Genomic DNA, 26,680 nt, shown 5'->3' on the forward strand with positions numbered 1-26,680 from the left:
TGCGCTAACCCTATAGACATTTAACATCTTTAAAGTAAAAAGTAAAGGGTGCCGTGGAGTCGGTGTCGACTCCTGGCGCCCACAGAGCCCTGTGGTTTTTCTTTGATAGAATACAGGGGGGGTTTACCATGGCTTCCTCCCACGCAGTATGAGATGATGCCTTTCAGCATCTTCCTATATTGCTGCTGCCTGATATAAAAGAGCCCTGAAGACACACTTTTTCATTTAATAATCTCTGAATGTTTTTAATTTTTAATTGCTTATACTTTTTTAATTGTGGTAATCTTTGGATGTTTTAAATTTTAATTGTTTAATGGGTTTATTCTTTTTATTGTGGTTTTGTAAACCGCCTAGAGCCTTTGGAATCAGGCGGCTGTATTTAAATTAAATAAATAAAAATAAAGTCAGTGGGCAGTGCATCTGTTAATGAGTATAATTTGCATTAGCAAATAGAATATGCAAATTATCAGTAGGATAAGAATATGCAAAGTAGGCTGCCCGGATTTGGGAACTCTGTTATATTGTATCCTCTCAGCCCTTCGGCCTGAGACGTTTCTTAGGGCTGCGAGGCCCCGGTTCCCAGCTCGGAACTACATTTCCCATGAGGCCTTGCGAGAAACCGACTTTTTCTGGAGAACCAGCAGGGGGACGTGGGATTTAGCAATCCTCGCGACCTTTCTCTCAGTCAAGAAACTCTAATTCCCATAATGCCGCACGGCAGGCTGGCCGTCTCCATCAGTCTTTGCGAGGAGGCGAGAACGAGAGGAGCGGGCCGCAGAGTCAACCCTACGGGAGGAAGTACGGGGGCGGGGATCAGGAGAGAACGTCCACTTCCGGTTCCTCCATCCGGGTCCCTCCGTTCAGTCTCTCTCTTTTTTTTTAACGCGTGGACGCCGAGGCAGGGAGGGGGGAAAAAAGAAAAAAGGAGAAGCAGCAGCAGCAGCGTGGCCTCGCCCCTCCGTCGCGCGGCGGCCGCCTGACGTCAGCGCGTGAGGTCACCGTGCTCGACGATGATGCGACGGTGACGCGGGCGTCGCGTCCGCCGAGGCCGGGACCGTCACGGTGTTGCTATGGCAACACCGCCCGCCGGGTCAGGGGGTCACCGCGCGGCCAGGTGAGCGGAGCTGGGGGGGGCCCTGGGAGGACTGAGCGCCGTGGGTGGGGTGGTGCCTCCGCCGCCTCCCCGGTCTCGGGGGTCTGCGGCTGTGAAGTCTTGCTGCCCGCCCCCCCCCCGCCTCTTCCCTGTCGGCAGGGGGGCCCTTCTTCGGGCCGTGCCCGCCCGCCTCTGCCGCCTCCGCCCCAGCGCGCCCCCTCTCCGTTCCTGTGGCCTGCGCCCTCCTCGCGGCGGCGGGGGCTCTGTGGGACCCGCGGGGCTGGAGGAGCGTTGCGGTTGCGGGGCTTGGCCTGGCCTCGTCTTCTGAAGGGGCTTCGGGGGCGGCGGCGGCGGCCTCGGCTCTCGTCGCGGCCTCCGGGTGTGCGTGAAAGCTGTAATTGTGGCTGATGGGAACTGCAGGCAGTCATGGTGGGGGTTGCTGTTGGGTGGGAGAGGGCGGCCTCCTCCCTGCCGCCTCTTCATGCACTGGGGCAGCCTAAAAGGCCAGGGCCAAGGGCCGTTTCTTGCAACGCTTGAAAAGCAGCTTCTATGGTCTGACTGCCCCTTTTCCTCCTTTTTGCGGTGTTTCTAAGCAGCGGACGCCGCCTGCAGAGCTTGCCTCTCCAGGGGTTGCTGGGCTACAGCTCCCACCATCTCCAGCTGCGGGCCCAACCTTGAGAAACCTCCGTTAGGCAGTTTACAAATGTGATATAAAAGATAAAATATTGGGCGCTGATCCCCATGCGCTTCGTAGCCAGGCTGGGTGTGAATTCATTAAAGAGGGAGGGAAAGTGGTTTGAAAATGCAGAGTGTAAGTTGGCGTGATACACTGGGGCGGTGGGGAGACTTCCAGAAAGTTACCTGAATGGCCTGGTGTTCTGACTTGGAGGCTGCACAGCTTGCCCACTCGGATCAGCACCAGGGTTCGTTCTTAATTTTTTTCATCTGTGTGCCGGATGAGTTTTGTTCAGGGCAGAGTATCAAGGTAGTGTGCATGAACGTGCTGTCAGAGTAGGGTCCAGTGTTTCCTCTAAGGCATGCGCATGTGTGTGCGCTCACTCATTTTTTGATGTTTGCGCAATTAATTTTAGATCCTGCTCAGGTTGAACCAGGAAGGCCCCATTCTGAATACATGGTGCACACACACTGCCTTGATTCTGCCACCCAGAATAAAATTCATTCCGCACACAGATGAAAAACATTAGAACGCTGGTGGGCTCTTCCTGATTCAACCTGAGTGGGATCTAAAATTAATTGAGTGAACATCAAAAACCTTGTGAGCCCATGCACATGTGCATGCCTTAGAGGGAATGCTGATCAGCACCAGCTAGGGGGACTGGAAAACCCTTGGTCAGCAGGACCATGTGTCCTAGGCACCAAGCGCTGCTTCCAACCCTGCATGGTGAGGTTGGAAGTAGGAGTTTGTGGGGTAAGCATAGTGGGTGGGTGGCAGAGCGGTAAGAAGCGAAGACTCCAGGAGAGCCTTGACAAAATGTTTTCTTGCAGCTCTCTTGGATGGAGCGAGGATGCCGAGATCAAAAAGAGATTTGTATTCTCTGGGAATGAATGAGGGAATTGCTCTTGTATTTTTGGGTCTGCTACTAAAAATGGTGTCTGCTGGGAAGGCTGCAGTACACTTGGCTAGTGGGTGTCGTTTTGGTGCTGTGTTTGATGGGGCTTGTGCTGTGAGGATGGGACCGTCTATCCTTATCTGACTGTTTTTCCAGCTTATGTCCCTAGATGTCTAACCTGGCTTCCACGGTAGATTATTGTCAAATGCTTCAGGATGGGGAAGGATGGCAAGAACTAATCAGCCTAAGGTGGCCATGTTGGTGGAGTTAACTGCATGTACAGTTAGCCCAAAATGTTTATAGAACTAAAAGGTTTGCTAATGAGAGATAGTTCTTTCCAAACTAAGATCTGGTTCAGAATCCAAGCTTTTTTCTGGAAAAGAGAATATATTTGGTTTATGTGAAGTTTTGGATTTTCATGATTGTGTATTTTCACTTGAATGTGATCAAAGTCTATCCAAGGTTGTCTTGGTCCAGGCAAGCTTAAGACACTGTCTTTTGCTGTGGAAAGATCTGTGACTTTGCCACAGAGATGAGAGAAGAGCGGCAGAATGGTGGCTGTGCCCTGCCCTCTTCTTTTCCCAGAGAAGATGGCCTTGGAGTGGTGATCTCCAAGGTTATAAGGGGCAGATGTGCTGGTGCCTCCTTTCCAGCCATGCTGAGGAGGAGGGGATGGATGGCTGCTCACTCCTTCTCCCATGTACCAGGCATGGCTGTGGCTAGATATAAAGCAGGGATTTGGTGGGTGTTGCATAGGAGCAGAGGAAGCTGTCTTGTACTGAGTGAGGCCATTGGTCCATGTAGCTCAGTAGTGTCTACCAGGGCTTCTCAACTTCGGTTCTCCTGCAGATGTTGGCCTACAACTTGCTTAACCCCTGGCTATTGGCCACAGTGGCTGGGGATTATGGGAGTTGTAGTGCAAAAACAGCTGGAGGGCCTAAGTTGAGCAGGACTGGTCTACACTGATTAACAGCACCCCTCTGAGGTTTCTTTTCCAAGTGCAAGGTTTAGAAACTCCACAGTTTCTTTTCCAAGGAGTCTCTTCCAGCTGTACCTGGAGATGCTGCCTCGGATGGAATCTGGGATCTTGTTTTGCATGCAAAGCAGGTGCTCTGCTATTGAGCTACAGCCCCGTCCCTCCACATCTTACTCCAGATTTTCTGTCAATACTGATTCCTAGACAGCTTCTCCTTTTATTAACTGTTCTCTGTCCTCCATGTTCAGGTTCCTCCCGCTTCATTTGAAAAGCATTTTCCAGTCTGCCCAGGGGTTTGTTTTCTCTGCAGCCTGACTCTGCCCAGGCTGATCTTGGCTCCTTCCCTCAATGCCTGGCTTGTCTACCTAGCACATATCATATACCCTCAGAGTAGGGATTCTGTATGGTATGTAGCAGATAGTACGAACTGCATACTGTGGCAGTAATGCTGAGTGTTCAGGCTGCCTGAGGGGGGGGGGCTTTGTTATATCTCAATTTCTAGTTCTTGTGAAACAGCTGGAGCGACTTGTCTGCTAGGGTTGCAGGAATTGCCCCTGCACAGAAGATCCTGAGAGGAAATAATGCATGAGAGATGCACTGATACTCATAGTCCAAGATGGCTGAGGTGCAGTGTTCCCTCTAAGAGGGATTCCCAGATGTTGTTGATTACAACTCCCGGAATCCCCAGTTGCAATGGCTTTTTGCTTGGGGATTCTAGGAGTTGTAGTCAACAACATTTGGGAATCCCTCTTAGAGGGAACACTGTCTGGACAGCTGGCCGTTCTTGGCAGGCAAGTTAGGGTTAACCCTAACCCATACCTGCCGTCTGAAATTGCCCTCTACCTCCTGGTACGTAGCGGCGTTTGTTTTTCTAATGGCCTGATAAATGTGACTGACTTCCCTTTAAGGCCTTATGTTTTCTGGGCTTGGAAATGGACTAGTGTTCCACCAAGTGCCCTGTTCTCAGACACACTTGAGTATCTGGTTGTGCCCACTGCTGAGCTAGATGTACTCCATCCTCCTGCCTTGCAGGGCTTAACACTGTTCTTTGGGCAGCTGCCGATTTTCATTCCAGGTGAGCTGTGGTCTGTGAGGAAAGAGGACAAGGCACTTCTATAAATGGTTTGCACACCAGGGCAGGAGGCGAGAGGCTGTAGAACAAGTGGGCTTTTACAAATTCCATGCTAGGGATCATCAGGAAGGGGATTGGAAATAAAAATGCTAGTATGATAATGCCCTTATACACATTTATGGTGCGGCCACATTTGGAGTACTGTGTTCAGTTCTGGTCACCGTATCTTAAGAAGGACATTGTAGAACTGGAGAAGGTGCAGAAGAGGGCAACCAGGATAATCAGGGGCTTGGAGCACCTTCCTTATGAGGCTAGGCTACAGCATCTGGGCTCTCTACTTTGGAAAGGAGGCAACTAAGGGGAGACATGATAGAGGTCTATAAAATTATGTATGGTGTGGAGAGGGTGGACAGAGAAAAATATTTCTCCCTCTCTCAACACTCGAACCAGCCCAAAGGCTAGAAATATCATTTTTAGAAAAGAAATTGGGATCTCAACACTCAGGATGCTGAATTCTATGCCCAGAATCCCAGGTCTATGTTTGTGCTGTCTTGGAGTTCATGCAGTCCTGAATTAACTGTAATCTGCCCTGAGAACTTGGGATAGGGTGGGTAAAGAAATAACTAAAATGCTGGCAGAAGGAAAGACGTGAAGGAATCTTCTGCCTGGGCCACAGTCGTCTGAGGGAAGGAAGAGTCTATAGATGCCAAGAATGCCACAAGTCATAAGCACATGAGAGGAGTCCTACCAGGTCAGGCTGGGGCTGGGGGGTTCCTAGTCCAGCATCCTCTTCCCACAACAGCTGCTCAGATGCCTCTGAGGAGCCCACAAGCAAGGCACAAAGAGAACCGCCCCCCCACATGTGCCCCCAAGTGGCTGGCATGCAGTGGCCCACAGGAAGTTTTCATGTAGTTGTTCATAGTTTTATTCTCCATCCATTTCTCCTCCTCCCTCCCGCTCCCTAACGTGGCTCAGGGTAGTCTGCATTAAAATCACATAATTAAAAAATAACATAATACATTAAAAACACATAATAAAACAATTAAAATTAAAACATTTTTAAAACTAGATTAAAATTAAAACTAGATATCATTAAAAGCCAGGCTAAAACAACGAAGGCCTCCAAGGAAGATAATCCTCTTATATCTGTGGGGAATGCTTTCCACAACCCAGGGGTGATAACTGAGAAGGCCCTATCCCAGGTCACCACCTGACGAACTGGTGGCACCTGAAGATGGACTCCTCCTGATGATCTTAATGAGCAGTGGGGATCTTGTAGCAAAAGGTGCTCTCTCAGGTAACCTGGACCTAAGCCATTTGGAGTAAAGACAACAACCAGGGCAATAACCAGGGACAATAACCAACCAATAACTAATACATTTGTTCTAATCCTCTTTACAAGCCATCAAAGCCAGGAGCTGTTACCATATCTTGTGACAGTGAGTTCCATACATTAATTGTGTATTGTGTGAAGGAGGACTTCCTCTTGTCTGTCCTGAATTGATCAGTTCCACTGGATAACCCCAAGCTCTAGTATTCTGAGAGAGGGAGTGAAACTTCATGCCATGCATTATCATGTTTCCACTGGGGGTGTGCGCACTCTCTCTCTCTCACTCTCCCTTGAACTAAAAAGTCCCCAATATGTTGGCTTTTCTTTCAGGGAAAATGCCCAACTCCTTGATCATTTTTGTTGCCACTTTCTGTACTTCTGTTACATTAGTATATCATTGCTCAATCAGTCTCATGGCAACTTTTCTCAGCTCTGCGAACTTCTCTTTGAGACTGGCAACCAGAGCTGTACACAGTATTCCCAATGCAGCCACAGCATAATGGGCATCTCTGGGAAGCAGAAGAGACAGATCTGTGTGGCCATAACTTTCTGCCCGGCTCCTGGGAACTGCTACTTGCCATCCTAGTCTCTACAGTTGTTAGTCTGGGCTGATGGGTCGTGTCCTCCCCCCCCGCCCGCCTGCCTCCCCCAAATCTTGATGGGGAAGCAGGCCTCCTTCGAGGCCTTTCTGGATTGTTGCTTTTTCCTGCATTTGTGCAAAACAGACACAAGTAAAATGGTGCCAGGTTTTCTCTAGAATACTGAAAATGAGCTGTTATAGTGTGCATTCTGCGTTCAGTGTTCAAATGAAAGATGTTAATGCACCCAGCCTGTTCTTAAGATAGCTGAATCTGGTGAGCTTTAGAACAAATGAGCAGTGAGGTTTGCACAGAGCTGAAGTGGAATTGCAAATAGTCTAGCCTGCCTCAGAGGGCTCGGGTTACACAGGCCTCAAGCATGTGAGTTGCTCACTTTTTTCTCTCCCCCTGATTGCTGCAGGGGCTTTCAGAAAGTGCAGCAGAAATAAACTGGGAGAAGGATGGTTGAAACTGCCCGGCCCACAGGACAAGAGGGGATCACATTTGCCTTCCGTTTGCTGATGCAGAAGATGGCCTCCCCACCCTGGAGAATTGTCCCGGGAGATGCCTGCGGGGGATGCTGCCCAGGTAGGATGGCAGAGGCACAGTCTGAGCCACTGAGCTGCCTTGGGCTGCTTCCTGCCTTTCAGCACATGCTTGCTACCTGCCCAGCCCTTTCGGGTGTGGGGGGACCCCCCCGGTACTCTGATTGACACCTCCTGTTTCCAGGTGAACACAGCTATTTAATGGTGCCCAGTGCTCAGCAAGTTGTGCTTCCCACACGGAGAGGGGAAGGGGTAGAGTGTTTCCCTCGATCTTGGTCATGATCCTGGCTCCCAAATCGTGGCTTTCAAATGGGGACGCCACTCTAGTGTTTTCTTAGCACTCTGAGGAGTGTTGAACCTGGGGTTTGCGCTGCGTGGCCCTCAGTCTGGCTGTTGTGGTTTCTGGGATGGGTCCCCTTGAGCGAGGCAGTGCTGACCAGCCAAGCATCCTGTGGCAGGTGACGTTTGAGCCCCCCCTTGGCCTGTGTCTCCCTGGAGGAGCTGACAGAGAAGCTGTAAGGCGTTGGTGGATGTGGTGATGGAGAACTACGAGCTGGTCACTTCACTGGGTAAGTTGCCATCCGTCTCATTGCGGGGAGGCCGCTGCCTGTGGGAGTCTGTTATCTTTTTTTTAAAAGGAAGTGGGGGGAGAGGTGCTTTGCTTGTGCAGTGGATCTGGGCAGTGCTTGTCTGCACCAACTGTGCTCAAGGGAGGCCACCTTGTCTGGCCAGGGGAGCAGAAGAGCCATGGAGGCGCCCTCTCATCTGGCACCTGAGGCCACAGTGCTCAGCGGCCTAGTGGCTTCAGTTTCCCTGATAAATGCTGCCCAGTGCATCAGGTCCCAGCCCTGACAAGTGGGGGCCCACCATGTCTTGCAGCAGGTGAAGCTTCCCCTGGCGTGTGCCTTGCTGTAGGCCAGCTTTGAGAGTAAAGGCCTGGATGCTGGGATTTCCTCTGGGAAGGAAGTCTGCCTTGCCTCAGTAGGGACCTGTGCTGCTTGTGATGTGCGTTTAGGGTGGGCTTGAAAGGAAGCAGGCTTTGAGATTCCGCTTGGGGGTTATGGGAGTGCCTTTCTCCAACTTGGCTGCCCTGCGCCACTGAACCAGCCAGCTATCAGATGCATACGAGAGCATTTCCCTTGTCTCCTGGGCCTTGTGAAAGCCATAGCAATGGATCTCTGTGGTCTTGTCGTCCAGGCTACCCGGTTCTCAAACCTGATCTCCTGTCTCGGATTGAGCGTGCCGGAGAGCAGTGTGTTGGCGATCAGCTGGACTCCAGCAGAGGGATTCCAACAGATCCATGCCCAGGTGAGCAATTGCGCTGGCTCCTGTTGTTGCCTCTTTGGAGCAAATGTTTGGAGCAAACAATATTATCCTTGTTTCCTGAGCCTTTGGGACAGATGTCTATTGTACCCTTTTCCTAGCGAGTTAGAGGCACTCTGACTGCCTTTATGGAGTTTAATGTGGGGGTTGGATGAGATGATTCTTCTCCTCTCTCCTCCTCTGCCATTAAGCAGCAAGTCCAGTAAGCCTGGGTCATCTTTTGGTGGCGCTGCATGGGAGCCTGGTGTGAGTGAGCAGCCTGCCTTTTCCCAGGACTTCTGCCCAAAGACGCTTGTGTTGCTCTTGGGCGAGTGTGTTTCTGCCAGATGCCATTTTGCCATCCAGAAGTACTACACCCACTTGGAAGTGCATGAGATCTCTTTCAGTTGCACTTGAGCCCAAGTAGATTTCTTCACTGCTGGCTGGGCAGGGCTCACCATGGCCGCAGTTGGGCTCTGTGGCAGACTTGTGGTGCTGATACTGGCTGCAGTCACCCTCCTCGCCCTTGAGCTTCTCCATTGGCAGGGTGTGCAAAGCACGTATTTTGCATAAACCGTATCCAAGAGTTAACTGCAAGTCAATCCACCCTGGTAAGCATGCATATTTGTCTGCTAGGAACAGCAGGCAGTTCAACACAGAACTGCATCTCCTTCTTTCCAGAACAGGGGGCATTGGGATTGATCTTCAATTAGTGGGAGCTCTGCTGAGTTCAGAAGTCCCACCTCCTGATTCCTCTCTCGTTTCTCAGCCTTCGCTAGAAACTCCCTGTGCCCGCGTTCTGTTTGTCTCAACACAACCATGAGGACTATGCACTTGCCACCTTTTATTTTTAAAAACTAGATGCATATGCATCCTCTAAACTTTAGAGGATGCATATGGCCCTAGTTTTTTTTTTTTTTAAAGTAGTCTAACATAAGGTTATGCTGCCTCTTGATGTGGTTGCGATGATGTTCACTGCTGAAAACACATCTCATTTTTCTGGGTTGGGCTGAGACTGCTGCTGCTTGCTGACGATGCTTAAGCTGGATAGATTTGCCAGCTAAACTGGCTGTTGTTGCCTTAACAGTAAATTCTTTATTCTGTGCTTGGCCCTGAGGAACTGAGCGAGTACTAGCAAGTCCTGTCCCGCTCTTCTCTTCCTCCTGCTCTGTCTGTTGGGTGGGAATAAAGCCCTGTTGCTCTGTTCATGGGCCGCTGGGGACACTGAGAGCAACATGCAGCTGGGATCTCTTGGGGGTCAATCCGCCCCTGCTTTGTCTTATGCCCACCAGGCCATCTTAGCCAAGGAGGCCGCCACTGAGCCCAACACAGGTTCCAGCAAACTAACCAACCGCTCTCTGTCCTCTGCACCAGGCTACCGTTTCTTCAAACCCGAGGGCTTATCTTGGATTGAACGCTGGGAGGAGCTGGGTGTTGCAGATCGCCAGAAGCTGGAGGAAGGCAAGCTGTGCACAGGCTCCTGCCAAGGTGGGGGAAAGCAGCATCGCATGGGAGCTCCAGGCTGGGCAAAGGAGCCTTGCTGATTGGTTTATGCTGAAATGGGCTGGCTTCTCTCCCTTTCCCCAATGTACAGGATGGTGACATGTTCTCAATATGTGCTTCAATATTATATACTATATACTATAAATCTATGTTCCTCTCCAGACCTCCTTTATTGCATAAAATAAAATTATAACATAAGGAAAAACTTAAAACAAACGTTTTGATGTAAACACGTCAGCCTCAGTGTTCAATATTCCAGTGTTTATTCCAGTGTTTAAACCGCATTATTCCAGTGTTTAAACTGCATTCTTATATTTGAGAGTCTTCCCAATCAAATCTAGAGAGACAGTATCTTGATTTGATTGGGGAGACTGACAAATATAAGAATGTGGTTTAAACACTGGAATATTGAATACTGAGGCTGACGTGTTTACATCAAAACGTTTGTTTTAAGTTTTTCCTTGTGTTATAATTTTATTTTATGCATCAAAGGAGGTCTGGAGAGGAACATAGTCGTAGCGCCATCCTGCGTATTGCGTCGCCTGTATACCAGTTAATACTATTAATCTTGTATCTAGCTCAGGCCTGCTCAGCTTAGGCCCTTCGTCTGTTTTTGGACTACAATTCCTCAGACACAGTGGCCAGTAGCCAGAGATTATGAAAGTTGTAGGCCAACATGTGCAGGAGGGCTGGCATTGAGCAGCCCTGATCTAGCTATTTCCTGCTCTGTCCCAGAACCTGTGGCATCTTTTCCTAAATCCTTGCTTTCCATTCTGTCTTCATTTCAAAACGACAATCTTCACAAAAGCCCTGTGAGGTAGATTAAGCTGAGTTGCCAGGTCCACCCGATTTGGCTTCAGAGGGGAGTGGGTGGGTGTCTGAAGCTGGGGAAGGGGCTGCACCTTAGCCTGGAGCATCTGCATGCAAAAGTCACTGGGCTCTCTCCCTGGTAGCATCCCTAGATAGGCTGGGGAAAGACCCCTGGCTGGATCCCTGGAAAGCTGCCAGTTGAGGCAGACAGTCCAGAGCTAGATGGACCAGTGTGCCCAGTTCAGATTCAGGTAGCTCTGTATGTTTCCCATGTCTGTCTGACCACCAAACTGTACAGCCTTGCTGTGGAGAAATTACATCTTCAACCTTACCGTATTGGCATGTCCTTGATACTTAGAGCTCATTAGAATGCTGTGAGAGTGGCAGGTTTTGGTTACTGGGTTCTGGGGAACAGAACTCGGGTCCCTGCAGCCAGAAGCAGAATCCTGCCTTGTACTTATAGCACCAAGCCCAGCAGCAAGAGAGGATGCATTGGCCTATATTGTGGGTGAGCAGACCAGGCTTGCATAGTTGATGCCCCCCATCCCGTGCTAGAGCCCTGAGATCTACCAACTGGAGCTGGGTGCACAATAGTAGCCCCAGGGGAGGAGAGCCAGCTCCAAAATGGGTGGCTTGGGGCAGGGCCAGGGTCATCCTGCCCCCCATGAGCCACCTACTGTCATGAGCTGCGTGTAGAAGTATGATCCAAGTTACTACAGGCTAGAAACTCAAACTGGCTGGCAGAGCTTCACAAAGCCAAAGGCAGCCAGATGAAGAATGTGGGGGCCGAGAGAGAGATGTGACTAGCAGGAGGCTAGCTGTGTTGGGAAATATGTGGTCCTGGCAGTGTCCCTTGCTGGGGTCCAGACCTTGCTAATCCGCCGCAAGTCACTCTGTTCTACCAGGAGGCCCCACTCACTGACCTCGCCTGACCTAGACACAGCCTCTTTGTAGATGGCTTTGAAAGAGGGTTAGGCAGATTCCTGGCGGAGGAGAGCCTGTCAGCAGCTACTGTACTAGGCATGATACCTGCACAGAGCCTCCATGTTCAGTTGCAGTAGGCCCACTACATGGCAGGTGCGGGGGAGGGCTGTTGCCCTGCTCACAAGTTTCCCGAAGGCATCTCGTGTGGGAAGCTCTAGACTGGATGCAGGGGGCCTTGAGGTGCGGGGGGCCTCACGCGTTCTTCCTGTCTCTCTCTCCCCCTTTCAGGAGCAGCGGGGCGTGGCAAGGCCATCAAGGAGGAGGAGGGTGGCCAGAAGGGCTTTGTCGCCAGCTTGGAGCGCTACCAGCTCTTTCCTGACAGCTCCCGAGCAGGGCTCTTCCTGGCCCCCAACAGCATCCAGCCGCGGAGCCAGCCTCGGGTCAAGAAGGAGGAGGCCGCCTCCTGCGAGCCGGGCCTCTGCGGCCCCGGGCGCCCCTCCCAGGGGCTGGGCTCCGGGCCCTTTGCCTGTGTGGTGTGCGGGAAGTGCTTCCGGCAGAAGCAGGGCCTCATCACGCATGGGCGGATCCATACGGGCGAGAAGCCCTACCCGTGCCTGGAGTGCGGCAAGCGCTTCCGCCAGCGGCCCAACCTGCTGACCCACCAGCGGGTGCACACGGGCGAGCGCCCCTTCCCCTGCCTGCGGTGTGGGAAGCGCTTCAGCCAGAAGGCCAACCTGGCGGCCCACCAGCGCACCCACGCGGTCCAGGAGGGGCTGATCAGCCCTGAGCCCAAAGCCCCCGTGCAGCGGGGCAGCCGCCAGACCGAGAAGCCCTTCCCTTGCAACGTGTGTGGGAAGAGCTTCAGCCAGCGGCCCAACCTCATCACCCACCAGCGCATCCACACGGGCGAGAAGCCCTTTGCCTGCACGGAGTGCGGCAAGCGCTTCAACCAGCGGGCCAACCTGATCACCCACCGGCGCATCCACTCGGGGGAGCGGCCCTTCCCCTGTGCCACCTGTGGCCGGCGCTTCAGCCAGAAGGGCAACCTGGCGGCACACCAGCGCACCCACTCGCAGCAGCGCCCCCATGCCTGCAGCTGCTGCCCCAAGCGCTTCAAGGGCGAGTCCGCGCTGCGGGCGCACCAGAGAACCCACCGGCAAGTCCTGGGTGCCGATCCTCTGGCTGGCACCCTCCTGGCAGCTCCCAGCCTTCAGCAGACCCTCCCTGGGGAGCCGGCCCCTGTCACCCAGCGGGCAACGCCAGCGCCCCGGCAGGATCTGGCCGGGGAGGCGACTCCAGGTGTCCACCGGGGTGCTCCAGCCGGGCAGCATGGCGCCCCCCACGGGCAGAATCTCCCGGCAGACCCGGCGCCTGGGCCCCACGCGGCAGGCCCAGCTGGGCACCTGCAGGGAGTGGCCCCCGGCTCGGAGCAAGGGCCCAAGCTCAGCGCCCCCCCGCCAGCAGCAGCGATGGATCCCCACGCGGAGATGCTGCATTGCCAGCGCCGGCTGAGCCTGCCTGCGCTTCCCACCTCCAGCAGCGCGCACACCGCGGTCCCCATGGGGCAGCCTCAAGTCGCCACCGCCAAGCAGAAGAGCATTGCTGGGCCCCGGCCTGCTGCCGTGGATGCCCCGAGCGAGATGCTGCACTGCCTCTGCCATGCCAGCAGGGCCTCCTTGGTCATTCCTCACCCTCCCCACCTCGGGCAGCTCCAGCCGGGAAGCAGAGACGCCCCTGGCCGAGCCTGGCTGGGGATTCCCTGCCCCACCCGCACCCTTCAGCTCCAGCAGGGGCCCCAGAGCCATCCGGCAGCCCCGAACCCCAGACTGTGTTCCATCCCGGACTCCCTGCGATAGCTTCCCCCAAAGACGTGCGCTGTGCAAGCACAGAGTGTGTGGGGCTGGGCTACCCCTCGACACCGTAGACGTAGCCCTTGGGGGTTGGGCCGGGGGGTTCTTCATGCATGTATCGTGGACAGGAGAGCCCTCGCAGGCCTGCGCCAGCTCCTCCTCGGTGGGATCCTTTGCTCCGTCAGCAAGCGGCCTGGGATGAGCCTGGCCCCTGGTAAAGAGCCACTTGGGCAGAGGCACGGAGCAGACCACGGACACCTCCCGTAAGAAGCGTGCACGCAGTGGGGAGCCTTGTGCCAAGTCTCTTGTTTCATCCCAGCAATGCCGCCACCCCTACCATGGAGAACGGAGCGGCAGCCCTGTACTCACCCAACCACCCCTCCTCTGTGCAGTGCAGATCTGCCTCCATCCATCACCATGAGAGAGAGAGAGAGAGCCTCCACCCTCTGGGCTGGGGGGCGGCAGCATTGCAGCGGGAGCCTTGGGAAAGGTGGCTTCGGCAGACAGTCCTCCTTCCTGTTCACCAACACGCCGCCGCCGCCTGCTGCTACTGCTCTCCCTGTGCTTCTCAAGGCAGCCGGAAGCTCGTCCTTGGCTTCTAGAGCAGAAGAGGCAGGTGCCAAGACGTGGCTCGGAGCCGGCCTCGGAGATGCTGGGTGCCGCTGTGCCGTTGACAGAGGTTTCCTGCCTGCAACAGCGGGGCTCTCTAGGCAGCAGTTTCCAGGTATCCCTGTGCATGCTACAGCTGCTTGGATCACTCCAGAGATCACGGCCGGTCCCCCCCCGCTCCCTTTTCCTCGTATGCCGGCGCAAGAGGGGATCTCTGTGCGCAGCGCAGAAGAACTGTGCCGCTGGAACCAAAGGAGGAGCCCTGCAGGAGCAGCGGGGATGAACTCTCCAGGAGGCAAGCGGGGAACCAGAGTGAGCCAGGAGTGGCCTGGGGCCACGGGGCAAGGGGCAAAGATGCCCCCGGTCTTCCCTGCAGCCCTGCTGCTCCCTTTGACTTCCCTTGTCAAGGACACAGCCACCTCCAGTGGACTGGGGCTGGGAAGGCCGCCTGCCTCATTAACCTAGCATGCTCTGCCCTTGTATGAATGGCGGGGGGTGGCCAGACATGTGTGCACCCATGCTTCAAAAGTGTTGGGTGATGACTGGGGGACTGTGCTGAGGGCCGGAGGGGACTGAACTCCATAAGGAGGCGGGAGGGCCAAGTGGTTCTGCAAGGTGGGGACGGGAGCGGAATTCTCCCTTCCTCTGAGCCGGAGGGAAGCCAGCCCTCCAAGAGGCCAGCCAGCAGCCGCCGCCTCTGTGCGAGCGCAAAGCGGGGCCACCCCGGCGGGCGGGAGGCGCAGCAGTGCAGGCGGGGCCCTCCCCCGCCTCTTCCTTCTCTCCGCAGCCTCGGAGGGTCTGCAACCTGCCCGTTGACCAAAGAGGAGGGCTTGGAGCGGGATCTGGACAGTTGGGTGGGAGGGCTGGGGGGCCAGCAGCACTTCAGAGAGGGGGACTCCCCCCTGCCTGCTTCCGCCGCCCTCGTGGCAGCCCCAGGAGGCTCCGTGGCTGTGGGGCGCATGCTCCTCTCCTGCCAGCAGAGCAACTACCAAAGCTCCTCTCTGAAAGCCGCCCTTCTGCTTCTAGAACCCCCCCAGCCAGTTACGGGGAAACCGGTGCCTTAAGCTCTCCGCTTCGGTGTGGAGTCCTGTCCTGGGCGGCTGCCGGGCTTGCTCTTGGACATGCTTGCTGTGCAGGCGTGGGCGCCGTGCGCTGGCCGAGGGCAACGGGTGGCCAGGCTGCAGAGTGGCTCACAAGCCCCCTGGCCGCCCCCGCCCTGGACTAGAGCACAGAGGCCTCCTGTTCACCTGGGAGAGGCCAGAGCCCGCCGGGCTTCAACCACCCCGCTTGCTGAAGCCCCCCACGGAGGAGCGGAGCTCTTCTCGGGGGGGGGGGGGGGTGGCGGCCCCAGCTCCTCTCTGGAGATGGGCTCCTTCGTTCTGAAGAGCTGTCGCAGATTGGCTTGTGCAATAGAAGGCAGGCCCTGAGGTGCCACTGGGGAGAGGCCGGCAGGAGGGGTTCTGTCTTGCCATGCAATACGGGGGGCGGGGGGGTTGGGGTTCCGCGTGGTGCTGTGTGGAAGGGGGCCCCCGGGCAGGCCTGAGTGCCAAGCGGCGTCTTCTGCAGGTGGGTGGGTCTGCTGTGCGCTCTTTCTCAGAGCTGTTGCTGCTGCTGCTGTGGGAGGAAGCTGCCAGGTGGGGGGCGGCTCCTTCCCTGCCTCCCCAGGCACTGCTGCCCGAGCAAGCGGGCAGCCCCCTCCTGAATAGCGCCAAGAGTCGAAGGTGGGGCGCAGCCTTGGCGCACAGATGCCAGGGGACCTGTGGGGCGTGGGCAGCAGGTAGGGCGGCGGCTGCTCCCTGCCTTGGGAAAGCGCCTCCGTTGCGTGGGCCACAGGGAGGCCCAGCGCTCCCTGCCCTCCGCCTTGCTGCGGCCAGGAGGTTTTGGAGCAGCTGGCGAGGGCAGTCTTGGAGTTCAGCCTGAGGAGGTGGGGAGAGCAGCCTTGTGCCAGCGAGCGAGAGGGGCTGGGACTGCTGGCTGCAGTGGAGGCGGGGGGCGGGGGGGGCGCTTCTTTCCTGAGCCCAGCAGATGCGCTGCTGCTGCCGCTGCCGCCGCCCACTTGGAGACCAGGCAGTTGGGGGTGGAGGAGTGGCGGGTGGGTGTGGCCATCCGCTCCTCTCACGCCAGGGCAGCCCAAGGGTGGTGCTGTGGGGACAAGGAGCGGCAGGTGTGAAGGCCTGGGACAAGCTGGCACCATCCTGACTGGCTCTTAGCCACAGAATCCTTCTTTTGACAAGGACGGGGAGAGCAAGGCGGGAAAGGGATGGTGGTCTGTGGGCGGGGAGATGTCCTCCCCCAGCTGCTGGCCTTTCACCAGACTCTGCACATAGCTGGGTGCCTCTGGATGGCCGGGAGGGCCAGGGAAGGACTCTGTGTGCGCATCAGCTTGGGAAGCCCACTGGCGTGGGAGCGTGCTGCCCCGGGCTGCTGTTCCAGGGTTAAACTGTCCAGGCCTCTGGGTGGGGCGAGAGGGGAGCCCTTTGCGGTCCACAGTGGGATGCTTGCTCTTATGAGCTTGATGGTGGCAAGGAGGCTGCAGGGTTGGCTCCTGGAAAACTCTCTTCCCTTAACCCTCTTGTGGGGTCGTAGAACGCCCATTGCCAGGGGTGTGGTGTGGCTGGGCTGGACTCCTGGATGCTAGTAAAAATTCCTTGGACTGCAGACTGCGCACATCTCTTGGTCCAGGGAGGATTATTTCCCCAGAAAGTAGCTTGTGTGTATTGGGGAGGAGCACCAGCTCTGCTGCCCTGCTTGCTTGAGTCCCCCTTCAAGGATACCTTTGTCCCACAGATACTTTCTGAAGTGCACTTGCTCCATAGTTGAGATCAGAGCTCTGGTGTAAATGGTCTGGTCTTGGCAACTGATCACTTGGCCCTTGTTCAGCTTCTGGTTTCTGCCAGCCCTGCCATTCGCCTCTTCAGGGGCAACAGCTCACAAGTGGTGTTCCCTCCACTTTTTTCCATCTGTGTGCGGAATGGGTTTTGTTCTGGGTGGCAGTATCAAGGCTGTGTGTGTGTGTGTGCTCACATACATTCAGGATGGGGTCTTCCTGATCCAACCTAGGCAGGATCAAAAATTAACTGAGCGGACATCCAAAAACTTGTGCACACATGCATGCCTTAGAGGGAACACTGCTAGTGAGCAGTGAGAGTATCATGGGTGGGTGGGTGGGTGGCCACATGGCCATTAGGATCCCTTTGAATTCTGCTTGTGAGGAAGGCGTCTAGTACACGCTCTATGTAGACCATCTCTTACTGCCCTTTGAGACCAGTATGGGGGATGTCTGTCCTGACCGCACAGTCGCACCCACCAGATTCCTGCTGCATAGCTGGTGCTGGTGTACTCTGCAAAAAAATATATAGCATACTGGGATCTATATACATGTGCCCTAAAAAGAACCAGCCAGATCCTCCATGAAACTAGCCAAGAGAAAGAAAAAACATGTCCACAATATGATATAAACTTAACTAAGTTGAAATGTATATTCAGTATGGATCAATAGGATGTAAATATAACAATGATATATACAACTACAAACAATAGAATTCACAGTAGAAATGACCATATGAACGATGGAGTCCACAGACTATATATCAAAACAGAGCAAGTCTATGATGAAGTTGGTGGTAAAGACGACCATACACTACAGGGACCTCCTTTTCAAAATGGCTCAAGTGCTGATGCACATGGATCTTGTGAGTTGACATGACTCAGTATACTCAAATGTCTTGATCTTAATGGACTGGTTGTATTGCCAAACGTAGTAGGAACATTCTTATCTCAAAGAGATTGCAGATGAAGAAATGCTCAATATTGCGCTACCTTTTTCTGTAGTTTCTAGAAAATGTTCTTGTAAAAGTAGGTGCAAAGCTTGTTCACGAAGGTCACCGTAGTGCATGGACATCTTCACAATCAACTTCATCACAGACTTTATTGCTCTGTTTTGATATATAGTCCGTGGACTCTATCAATCATATGGTCATTTCTACTGTGAATTCTGTTGGTTGTAGTTGTATATATCACCGTTATATTTACATCCTATTGATCCATGTGGAATAAACATTCCAACTTAGTTAGTTTATATCATATTTTTGGTCATATTTTTTTCTATTGGCTAGTTTCATGGGGGATCTTTTCGGTTCTTTCTGTGGCTGGTGTGCTCTGAGCAGGATCTCGCTGGGCGGATGCAGCTGCTCTGCCTCCCCATATCTGGCCATGGAACCACTTTGGCCAGCCTGGCTGGCTCTGTGGCTCTTGCCCTCCCCTCATCTTGGTGTGTTCTTCCATGTGGCCTCCAATGCTTCAGGCCCAGCTGCTGCTGAAGCTTCCAAGAATAGGTGGGGCCAGCAGCAATTGCCAGAAGCTGGCCGGGGATGTCCCCTGTGCTGTGTGTGTGGTTTGGATTCCTTTCTGTGGCAAGACTGGTGCTTCTCCCCCCACCCCCGGCAATAGAGGCTTTGTGGCAGGCAGAAATTCAGCAGATGAAGCTTTCCTCATCACATGCTGGGAAAACACACGTGCCAAACTTCTGCTTGTCGTGGTGCTGTGAAAGGCATAGCACCTCCTTGGGCAGGAGTCAAGGTGGCAACTGCCACAGACAGTGAGGGTCTCAGTTGGCTCTTGGGAGAGGGCTGCTTGGTCAGTTGCATCTTGCCAAGGTACAGAGTTGGTGCAGACTCCCCACTGAGGAGGAGGCCCTGAGGATTTTGCCCGTCCTGCAGGAGATAAATGGATGGCAGTAGTCCAGGTGGAAATTCCCTGAAGGAAGTGTCTCCAAGAGCACAGCTGGTTCGGAGTTCCCCAGCCCAAGGCCAGCCTTTTAAGAACAACTGCATGACCTGACTGCTGTGTTACAATTGTGAACCTCTTTGAAACCGGTTTAGCTGTCATAGCTTTCAGTCAAGGCATGTTGTGAACAATACATTGTGGGCCCCAGTCCAACTAAAGTGTGTTTTGACTATGGCTGCAATTCTGTGCACACTTACTAGGCAGTAAGCCCCACTGCACTTGGTAGGGCTTGCTTCTGTGCATGTCCCACTGAGAGAAGTGAGCTTTAAACTTTGCCCCGTTAGTTCCAAGGGGTCTTCACTGCAGCTGATTTAAGCAGGATGGGGCCAGTAGCTCCATGAAAGGGCCCCTTGCAGAATTCCCAGCACTTTCACAAAACAACTATTTTGGGGGGATTTCTGTGCAGGAAACTATTGACTGCTAAACTAATTTCAAATGTGCTTAAATTTCTTGGGCAGATGGGCCCCAGGCATCCTTTTCTCTTGAAAGCTGCTTGCATATTGTGCAGAATTGTGGGCGGATGCTATTTGGAGGTCTGGATCCTGTATTGTTGCAGCTACAGAGCTTCAGTTTCTCTCTGCTCTATGACTTGAGCAGGGACTGGATGGTGGCAACCAAGTCCTGGGGTGCCAGGTGTGTTTGGGACAACCTGCAGCTTGAAACGCAAGGAAATTGGTGGTGCGGCGGCATCCTCCTCGTCTTTCTAGTAGGCAGCTCGAGCCTGGTGCTTGATGTTGCCTTGTCCCAAAGCTTCCAGTGGGGTGCAAACTCGGTCCACGGTAGAAGACTCCAGCAGGTTCTGCTTGGTTGGAAGTGTTGCATAGTTGGAGCTTGGCTCCACAAAGAGGAGCCAAGAATGGATTTCAGAACAGCAGGCTTGCCTTGCTGGGCCAGGAAAAGGGCTCCTCTGTCTCGGGGTGGGTGGGTGGGGTGCTGTCAGATGTCTTGATGAAGAGCTTCTTGTCTGGGTGTCATGATGGCTTGCCCCAGTTGGCCTCCTAAAGCTCCATTTCGCTGCTGTAGTGAACAGCCATGACCAATCTAGCTGTTTTGAGTTTGTAAAAGGACCTCTGCACTAATGGCTATCGCAACATCCTATGCTATGGCAATGAAATCTCTTAAGTGAATAATCCATTGTGTGTTGACATGCTTAACTTCTGTTCATCCTGAACCTACCACCAGCTACTTCCAGTGGAGATGCCTGGGCCATCAGGGTTTCAGCTGGACGTGCCCTTTGGAAGGTCCCTACCCCCATCATCACAATTTTCTGGCCCGAAGGGGACTTCACAGCGAGGGTTTGTCTGAGGCATTTGGGCGCGTCCAAGAATGGCAACCCATGCAGCTGCTGATGGAACATGGCGGCAGGGCGGGCAGCCCAATGGGCAGTAGCAGGCAGCCAACTTTCCGTGGCATTACCAGGAGGCCTCCCAGCCCTGCCCTGCGCCTGACCCTGCTTCCCTTCACCTCTTCCATGAGTTTCCCTCCTAAAGACATGTTGGTAACTTCATCCCCATTAACCCAGACTGGCCCCCTAGGGCTATTCCAGATGTATTATTATAATAATAATTATTATTATGTTTTATTATTTTCTGAGCTATGTTTGTTTGCAATAAAGGCTTTCTTACAGTTGTGGGGCTGAGCCTTCTGATTTCGTGGGGAGTGCTTGTGTAGCTTCATGGCTGGGCATCTGCTGCAGAGAACCTCCCTGTAGCCTAGAAGAGCTGAGCTAGTTGTGGGAGGGTGTGAGCCATGAGATCTGGGTTACTGCCAAGCGAAGCCTGAATCAGCCAAGACAAACTGGTGGCCGACCCCTGGACAGTGGAGGGGGGTGGTGGTCCTACATAGCATGAGACCTCTAAAGGCATCCCAGCAGCTTCTCTGGGGATCTGTCGGGGGCTTGCATTGCCTCCCACACCCACCAGGACATTTCTCGCCCTGAGCTCTACTTCGTAAAGAGCCTCCAGGGAGACTCCAAAGCTGCCTGCAACGCAAAAATAGCAGCATCAGAATAGAAGCATCCAAATAACACCAAAACGCCATGAAACGCTGCCTATAACTGGAAGAGCTTTGGGAAGGCATCAAAGCACTACAACTAGGCAGGACGTTCAGCTGAAGCCAAGAGGGGAGGACAAAATTCCTTGGCAGAAACCAAACCGCCTGCAGTGTGAGGGCTATATAGGCCTCTTGGGAGAAGGGCCTCCACAGCTTGGAAAAGACCCCAGGAAGACCCCACATCTGACGATGGCAGGTGCTGGAGATGGCCTTCAGCTGAGGATTTCATGCCCTGCTCCCAGGCCTTTTTGGCAACTGGCTTGCCCCAATTTGAGAGGTGCCCCAGAATCCTTTGCAGCACCCCAGAGGAGCCTGGGTTGCAGCTCCCAAACGATGCTCTAGAAGTGATCCAAGAGTCGTGTCCTGGCATCTTCTGTGCCTTGCAAAGGGCCCTGGCTGTGCACCTGTCAGATTGACTCTTTAGCCTTGAGTACATATCTTGGTTGTAATGGATTGGATGCTGGAAACATAGCTCATGCAAAGACCTTTCTTTTCCAGGAAAACGAAAATATTCGGATTGGTACAGCCCAGTTCTCTCTCTGCCCCTTTACATTTTATTCCATGGCCACCCAGCTGCCCTATCCAGTATCTACTTGGGCCAAGAATGGCTTCCTCATCAGCTGGGCCTGTATGAGCTGGTCTTGTGGTAGCAAGCATGAATTGCCCCCTTTGCTAAGCATGGTTGACCATGGTTTGTATTTGAATGGGAGACCACGTGTGAACAGTGCAAGACATTCCCCTCAGGGGATGGGGTCGCTGGGAATAGCACCTGCTTGCTTGCATGCTGGCAGAAGGTTCCAAGTTTCCTGTCTGGCACTTCCAAGATCCGGCTGAGAGAGACTCCTGCCTGTAACCTTGGAGAAGCCGCTGCCAGTCTGGGTAGACAATACTGAGCCAGATGGACCAATGGTCTGACTCAGTAGAAGGCAGCTTCCTATATTCCTGTCCTTATTTGCTGCTCTGAAACATCTCCCTTCAAAGGATAGCAGTGCCTGGATAAACTGCTTGGCCCGATTGAAGCATTTAGGAACTAAGGAAGCTGCCGTATACTGAGTCAGACCATTGGTCCATCTAGCTCAGCATTGTCTACACAGACTGGCAGTGGATTCTCCAAGGTTGCAGGCAGGAATCTCTCTCAGCCCTCTCTTGGAGATGCTGTCAGGGAGGGAACTTGGGACCTTCTGCTCTTCCCAGAGAGGCTCCATCCCCTGAGGGGAATCTCTTCCAGTGCTCACATTTCTAGTCTCCCATTCAAATGCAACCAGGCTGGACCCTGCTTAGCTAGGGGGACAAGTCATGTTTGCTACCACACGACCAGCTCTCCTCTTTGAAGGGCCAAGGGGGAAAAGATGGGCATCCTAGGTGACTAGTTAATTGGGTTCATATTAACCCAATATGCTAGCTGGTTCAGGGGTTTTCAGACTTGGGCCCCAGATGATGATGTACTACAACTCCCATCTTCCTCAGCCACAGTGGCTGAAGGCTCTGTTTAGCAAGAAAATGCCCAGAGATGCAAGCCTTGGGCAAGACCAGATGAGTGGAGGAGATGGAACTCAGAAAGATCTGGGGTAGTGGTAGTGGTGGGGTGATTAGCTCACACTGCCATCCACCCCCTTCAGACGCCGACCACTTTCTGGCTGCTTTCATATTTTGGGAAGGTGAGTCACCAACTGAGTCCCTGCCAGAGGCAGGCACCCACTGCTGGGGGACAACCCCCCCCCCCCCGCCAAACAACAACAACAACCCAGTAAGGTTTCGTCTCTGTATGGAAACAAACAAAAAGAAGTTTCATATTTGGCCCTTTAGATAAAATTAATCTCTTCAGGGGGGAAATGTGTGTCTTGTAGTGTAACAGATGAAGGTTTGAAGGGGTTTTCCCTTATGGGGAATATACAGACCGAATAGCTGCCCTCTTCTTTTTCTGGAGGGAGAAGAGAGTATGTGATTGTTTAGAACTTCCTAGCTGACTGGGGATTCACACTGGGTGCTCTTCTGCTTCAAGCCCTGCATGCAAACTCCCGAGGGCATCTGGGCCCTGGCAACCACACGGCCAGCAACCGGGGGGGGCGGGGGGGTTCACCGAGGCCGACTGCTAAAGCCCCGCTCCTCCACATCATGAGTGCATAGCCTGATTCAGACATTATGCTGTACGAGTGTACAGATGTCTGGACACTCCTACATGTGTTTGTGTGAATGGGTGCAACTGTGTTTATTTTAAAGGTAAACTTGGATACAGGCCCTTCAAATGCATGGCACAGATAGGGAGTGCACTTCTGTACCTGCGTTCAGCTTCAGCATAACATGTAAATGGCTGTAGCTCTGTACAAATCTGTGCCGTGTACTATGCTGTACACTTGTTGCAGGGGTGTTGAATATACCGTGTGAATGGGCCTCGTGTGCCTGCTGTGTGTAGGAAACCCCCGAGGCCTGTGGCACCTTCAAGCCTAGCCTTGCCAATGCAGATGGAGTGAGCTTCAGTAGGCAAGCGACTGCGGTGCGAGGTGCATTTATTGGTGTGGACGAGTGAAAACCACCCGCACCCCCACCGCGACTGAGAGGTACACGAAGGAGGTGATTTCTTCTGCGGCCTGGATCTGCTGGTTCTCTGGGGGAGCAAGTGCCGACGAGCAAATGGATGGGCTCAGCAGCGAGGGGGAGGAGGAGGGGGGGCGCTCTCGGCCCCGGCGGGGGGAACCCTGCCGCTGCCGCCCTCCCCCTCTCCATCCCTCCCTCCTCCTGCTGGGCGGAACTACAGTTCCCAGAGTGCGCAGCGCCGCCGCCGCCGCCGCCGGAGCGTAAATCTTCAAAGGCTAACAAAAGAGCAGCCGGCGAGCCTGACAGGCGACGAGGAAGGAAGCCCAGCCGGGGCGCCGCTGCTGCTGCTGCTCGCCGCCGCCCGCCGCCTCCTCCTCCTCCTCCCCCCCCCGGCGGGCCCCCCGCAGCGCCGAGCCTGCGCCCGAGAAGCCAGCCCGGCTCTTCCTCGGCGGCCAGGAGGAGAAGGCGGAGAAGGCGGCAGCCTCCAGCGGACGGGCCCGGCGGGCTGCAGCGCAGGGCGGGCGCCCTCCTCCTCCTCCTCCTCCACGGAGAGATGGCCGGAGGGAGCCTCGCGCAGGTAGGCCTCGCTGGTCCCCCCGCAGAGCCGGCTGCGGCCTCGCCCGCCCCCAGGGGCTCAGGGTGGCTGCAGGGCAGGCCGCCGCCGCCGCCGCAGGAGCTGCGCCGGAGAGAGCAGCAGCAGCAGCAGCAGCAGCAGCAGCAAGCCCAACACGCCGCCGCCGCCGCCGGCCCCCCGAGCGAAGGTTGCTGCTGCTGCTGCTGCTGCGCGCTGCCCTGCAGGCGCCCGGTCCGACGACGACGAGCCCTGTTGGGCTGGCGCTTCTTCCCCGGCCAGGACGGCGCGCCGCTGCTCCTGCGGGACTCCTCAAGGCAGCGCCTCGGGGAAGTGCCCCCCCCCCGCCCCAGCATCCTCGGGAGGCTCGTCGGGCGCGGCGGCGGCGGCAGCAGGTCACCCCAGGCAGGCAGGCAGGCCCCTTTCCCCCGGCGCCCTGGGCTTGGCAGTCCGGCCAGGAGGCATCTGGGTTGCCTTCGAGGGCCGGCGAGGGAGAGCTGGCCTGGTGGGAGCCAGCAGGACTGGCCCCCTTAGCGAAGCAGGGTCCGCCCGGGGGGTTGCATGTGAATGGGAGGGACGGAGCCTAGAAGTGGGAGCCTAGTCAGAGCTTCCCCTTGGGGGATGGAGCCGCCGCTCTGGGGAGAGCCTCTAGGCTCCCAGTCCCCTCCCTGGCAGCAGCATCTCCAAGACAGGGCTGAGAGAGACTCCTGCCCGCAGCCTCGGAGAAGCCGCTGCCGGTCTGTGAAGACAAGACTGAGCGAGAAGGACCAAGGGGCTGGGCAGCTGCCTCTGTTCCCGTGAGGGGCCCTCCTCCTGCAGCTGCCCTTGATTTCAGTGGGGCAGGAGAAGCTCCGCTGGGTTCTGCCAGGAGCTCAAAGCATTTGGAGGTCGCTGGAGACTGAGGCACCCTCTGAAACCTGCTGCCTGGAAAAGGCAAAAAGCATCTATTTGCTTTGAACACTGGGCCTCCCTTTCTGGTAAGGCCCTGGACATGGCCTGCTGAAGCTAAGCAGGCCTGGCTCTGGTCAGTGCCTGGACAGGAGACGGCCGGGGAAGCAACCTCGCTCCCTCCCATTAATGGCCTTCCCTGCTAGGAGGAAGAAGGGGGGATAGAAGGCCTGCCCTGACGCAGAGTCGTCTTTAAATATTTATGGACAGTACAGGAAGGAGCTGCTCTGTATAATAAGGCCAGGAAGGAAGAGAAGAGAAGGAGGGAGGGGAAGCCGTGTTCCCTGTCAGAGGGATTCCCAGACGCTGTTGACTGCAACTCCCATAATCCCCACTCAAAGGCCATTGCTGCTGGGGGCGATGGAAGCTGTAGTCAACAACACCTGGGAATCCTTATTTCAGGGGACACTGGAGGGGAGACGCCAGTACAGGAACCCAAGAGAAGTGGAAGCCTGAAAGGGGAATTCTATGAGCACAAGGAGTGCCCCCCACCAGGAGCTCCTTGAGCTATTTCAGGCACTCTGGTCAAGTAGTTGCACGGAGGAAAAGCAACGTGGATGGAGGGGAATAGTGGAAAAAGCATTGGGAGGGAAAGGGTTAAAAATCCCCTTGGCCCACCCCCCCACCCATAGGTCTTCCCTCAGCTGCTGCCTTTGCATTTAGCAAAATAAAAAGTCAAGGGAAAGCCACACAACCAGGGCCTGCACATCCCTCTTGCCTGTGGGCTCCCCAGAGCGTCTGGTGGGCCACTGTGCGAAACAGGATGCTGGACTGGATGGGCCTCTTTGGGCCTGATCCAGCAGGGCTGTGCTTAGGTTCTTATGTAAGGCCGGAGCAATGAGGATGAAATACAGCTGAATGAAGTGGCCGTATATATACCACTTCAGACAGCAGCTGGAGAAATCATATTTTTTAACTATCGTGTGTAAAAAACACACACCAGGAAACAAACAACCCCCCCACTCTGACTGCAAGTAGGAAACTAGCATAGCACAGAGAGTTCTCATGCGGAGGAGGAGCCTTCAGAAAGGGCATCTCCTGCCTGCAGTCTGGAGGGGCTCAGTCCGCCCTCCTACCACCTCATTCCGTGGGGTGTGTGTGTGTAGATGTGGGCGTGTGGCCCAAGCCTCTGGTGGCCTGTCCTTCAAGGACAAGGACCCCATGGGAGCACAGGCCGTGTCTTGGGGGCCCTAGCCCCAGATGGGCCGGGTCCCTCTGCTTCTGGCTGGCATCCGAGAGGCAGGAGGGAGAGGAGAGCTGGCCGTCTTGGGTGGGTTCCTCCAGGGAGATGGGTGTGTTTGCTCAGCGGGGCTGCTCCTCCTCCTTGCAGGTGTCTGTGGCCTTTGAGGACGTGGCGGTCTACTTCTCTCCGGAGGAGTGGGCGGAGCTAGCGGAATGGCAGAAGGAGCTTTACCAAGACGTAATGGCGGAGAATTATGAGCTGGTCTCCTCGCTGGGTAAAGTCTTTGTGGGCTTCTGGTTTCCTCTGTGGGCCGAGAGTTCTCTCCTGGCAGGCGTAGGACTTTGGGATTCATTTGCCTGCCCGATGTTGTGTTGTGACTGACCCACCCTGAACCGGAAGGATGGGGTAGGTTAGAACTCCCAATAAGGGTGAGCCAAGAGGGG

The 26,680-nt window shown here is 54.8% G+C and overlaps 2 protein-coding genes across 4 annotated transcripts in view; both read left to right on the top strand.

Annotated features, from left to right (window-relative positions):
* The first annotated feature begins 756 nt into the window (after nucleotides 1–756).
* Nucleotides 757–17,679, top strand: LOC128330257 (endothelial zinc finger protein induced by tumor necrosis factor alpha-like). Of its 3 annotated transcripts, none has more exons than XM_053262813.1 (6): nucleotides 757–1,114; nucleotides 7,042–7,208; nucleotides 7,624–7,734; nucleotides 8,363–8,473; nucleotides 9,842–9,955; nucleotides 11,993–17,679. In XM_053262813.1, exons 3-6 carry the CDS (start codon nucleotides 7,704–7,706, stop codon nucleotides 13,558–13,560), a joined length of 1,824 nt encoding a protein of 607 aa, XP_053118788.1. In that variant the 5' UTR covers nucleotides 757–1,114; nucleotides 7,042–7,208; nucleotides 7,624–7,703; the 3' UTR covers nucleotides 13,561–17,679. The 3 variants fall into 3 exon arrangements, with proteins under 3 accessions (XP_053118788.1, XP_053118790.1, XP_053118789.1); XM_053262815.1 differs by lacking the exon at nucleotides 757–1,114 and adding an exon at nucleotides 1,137–1,474; XM_053262814.1 differs by lacking the exon at nucleotides 757–1,114 and having other exon boundaries at nucleotides 4,097–7,208.
* Nucleotides 17,680–23,715: 6,036 nt separating this feature from the next.
* Nucleotides 23,716–26,680, top strand: part of ZNF775 (zinc finger protein 775) — a 29,374-nt gene continuing 26,409 nt past the window's right edge. Inside the window, exons 1-2 of the mRNA XM_053264727.1 lie at nucleotides 23,716–24,112; nucleotides 26,385–26,511. Of these exons, the coding sequence (XP_053120702.1) occupies nucleotides 24,089–24,112; nucleotides 26,385–26,511 (151 nt within the window). The 5' untranslated portion in view covers nucleotides 23,716–24,088. The remainder of the gene's footprint in view (nucleotides 24,113–26,384; nucleotides 26,512–26,680) is intronic.

This window comes from Hemicordylus capensis, chromosome 6 (genome assembly GCF_027244095.1).
Source record: "Hemicordylus capensis ecotype Gifberg chromosome 6, rHemCap1.1.pri, whole genome shotgun sequence".
Lineage (NCBI taxonomy): Eukaryota > Metazoa > Chordata > Lepidosauria > Squamata > Cordylidae > Hemicordylus > Hemicordylus capensis.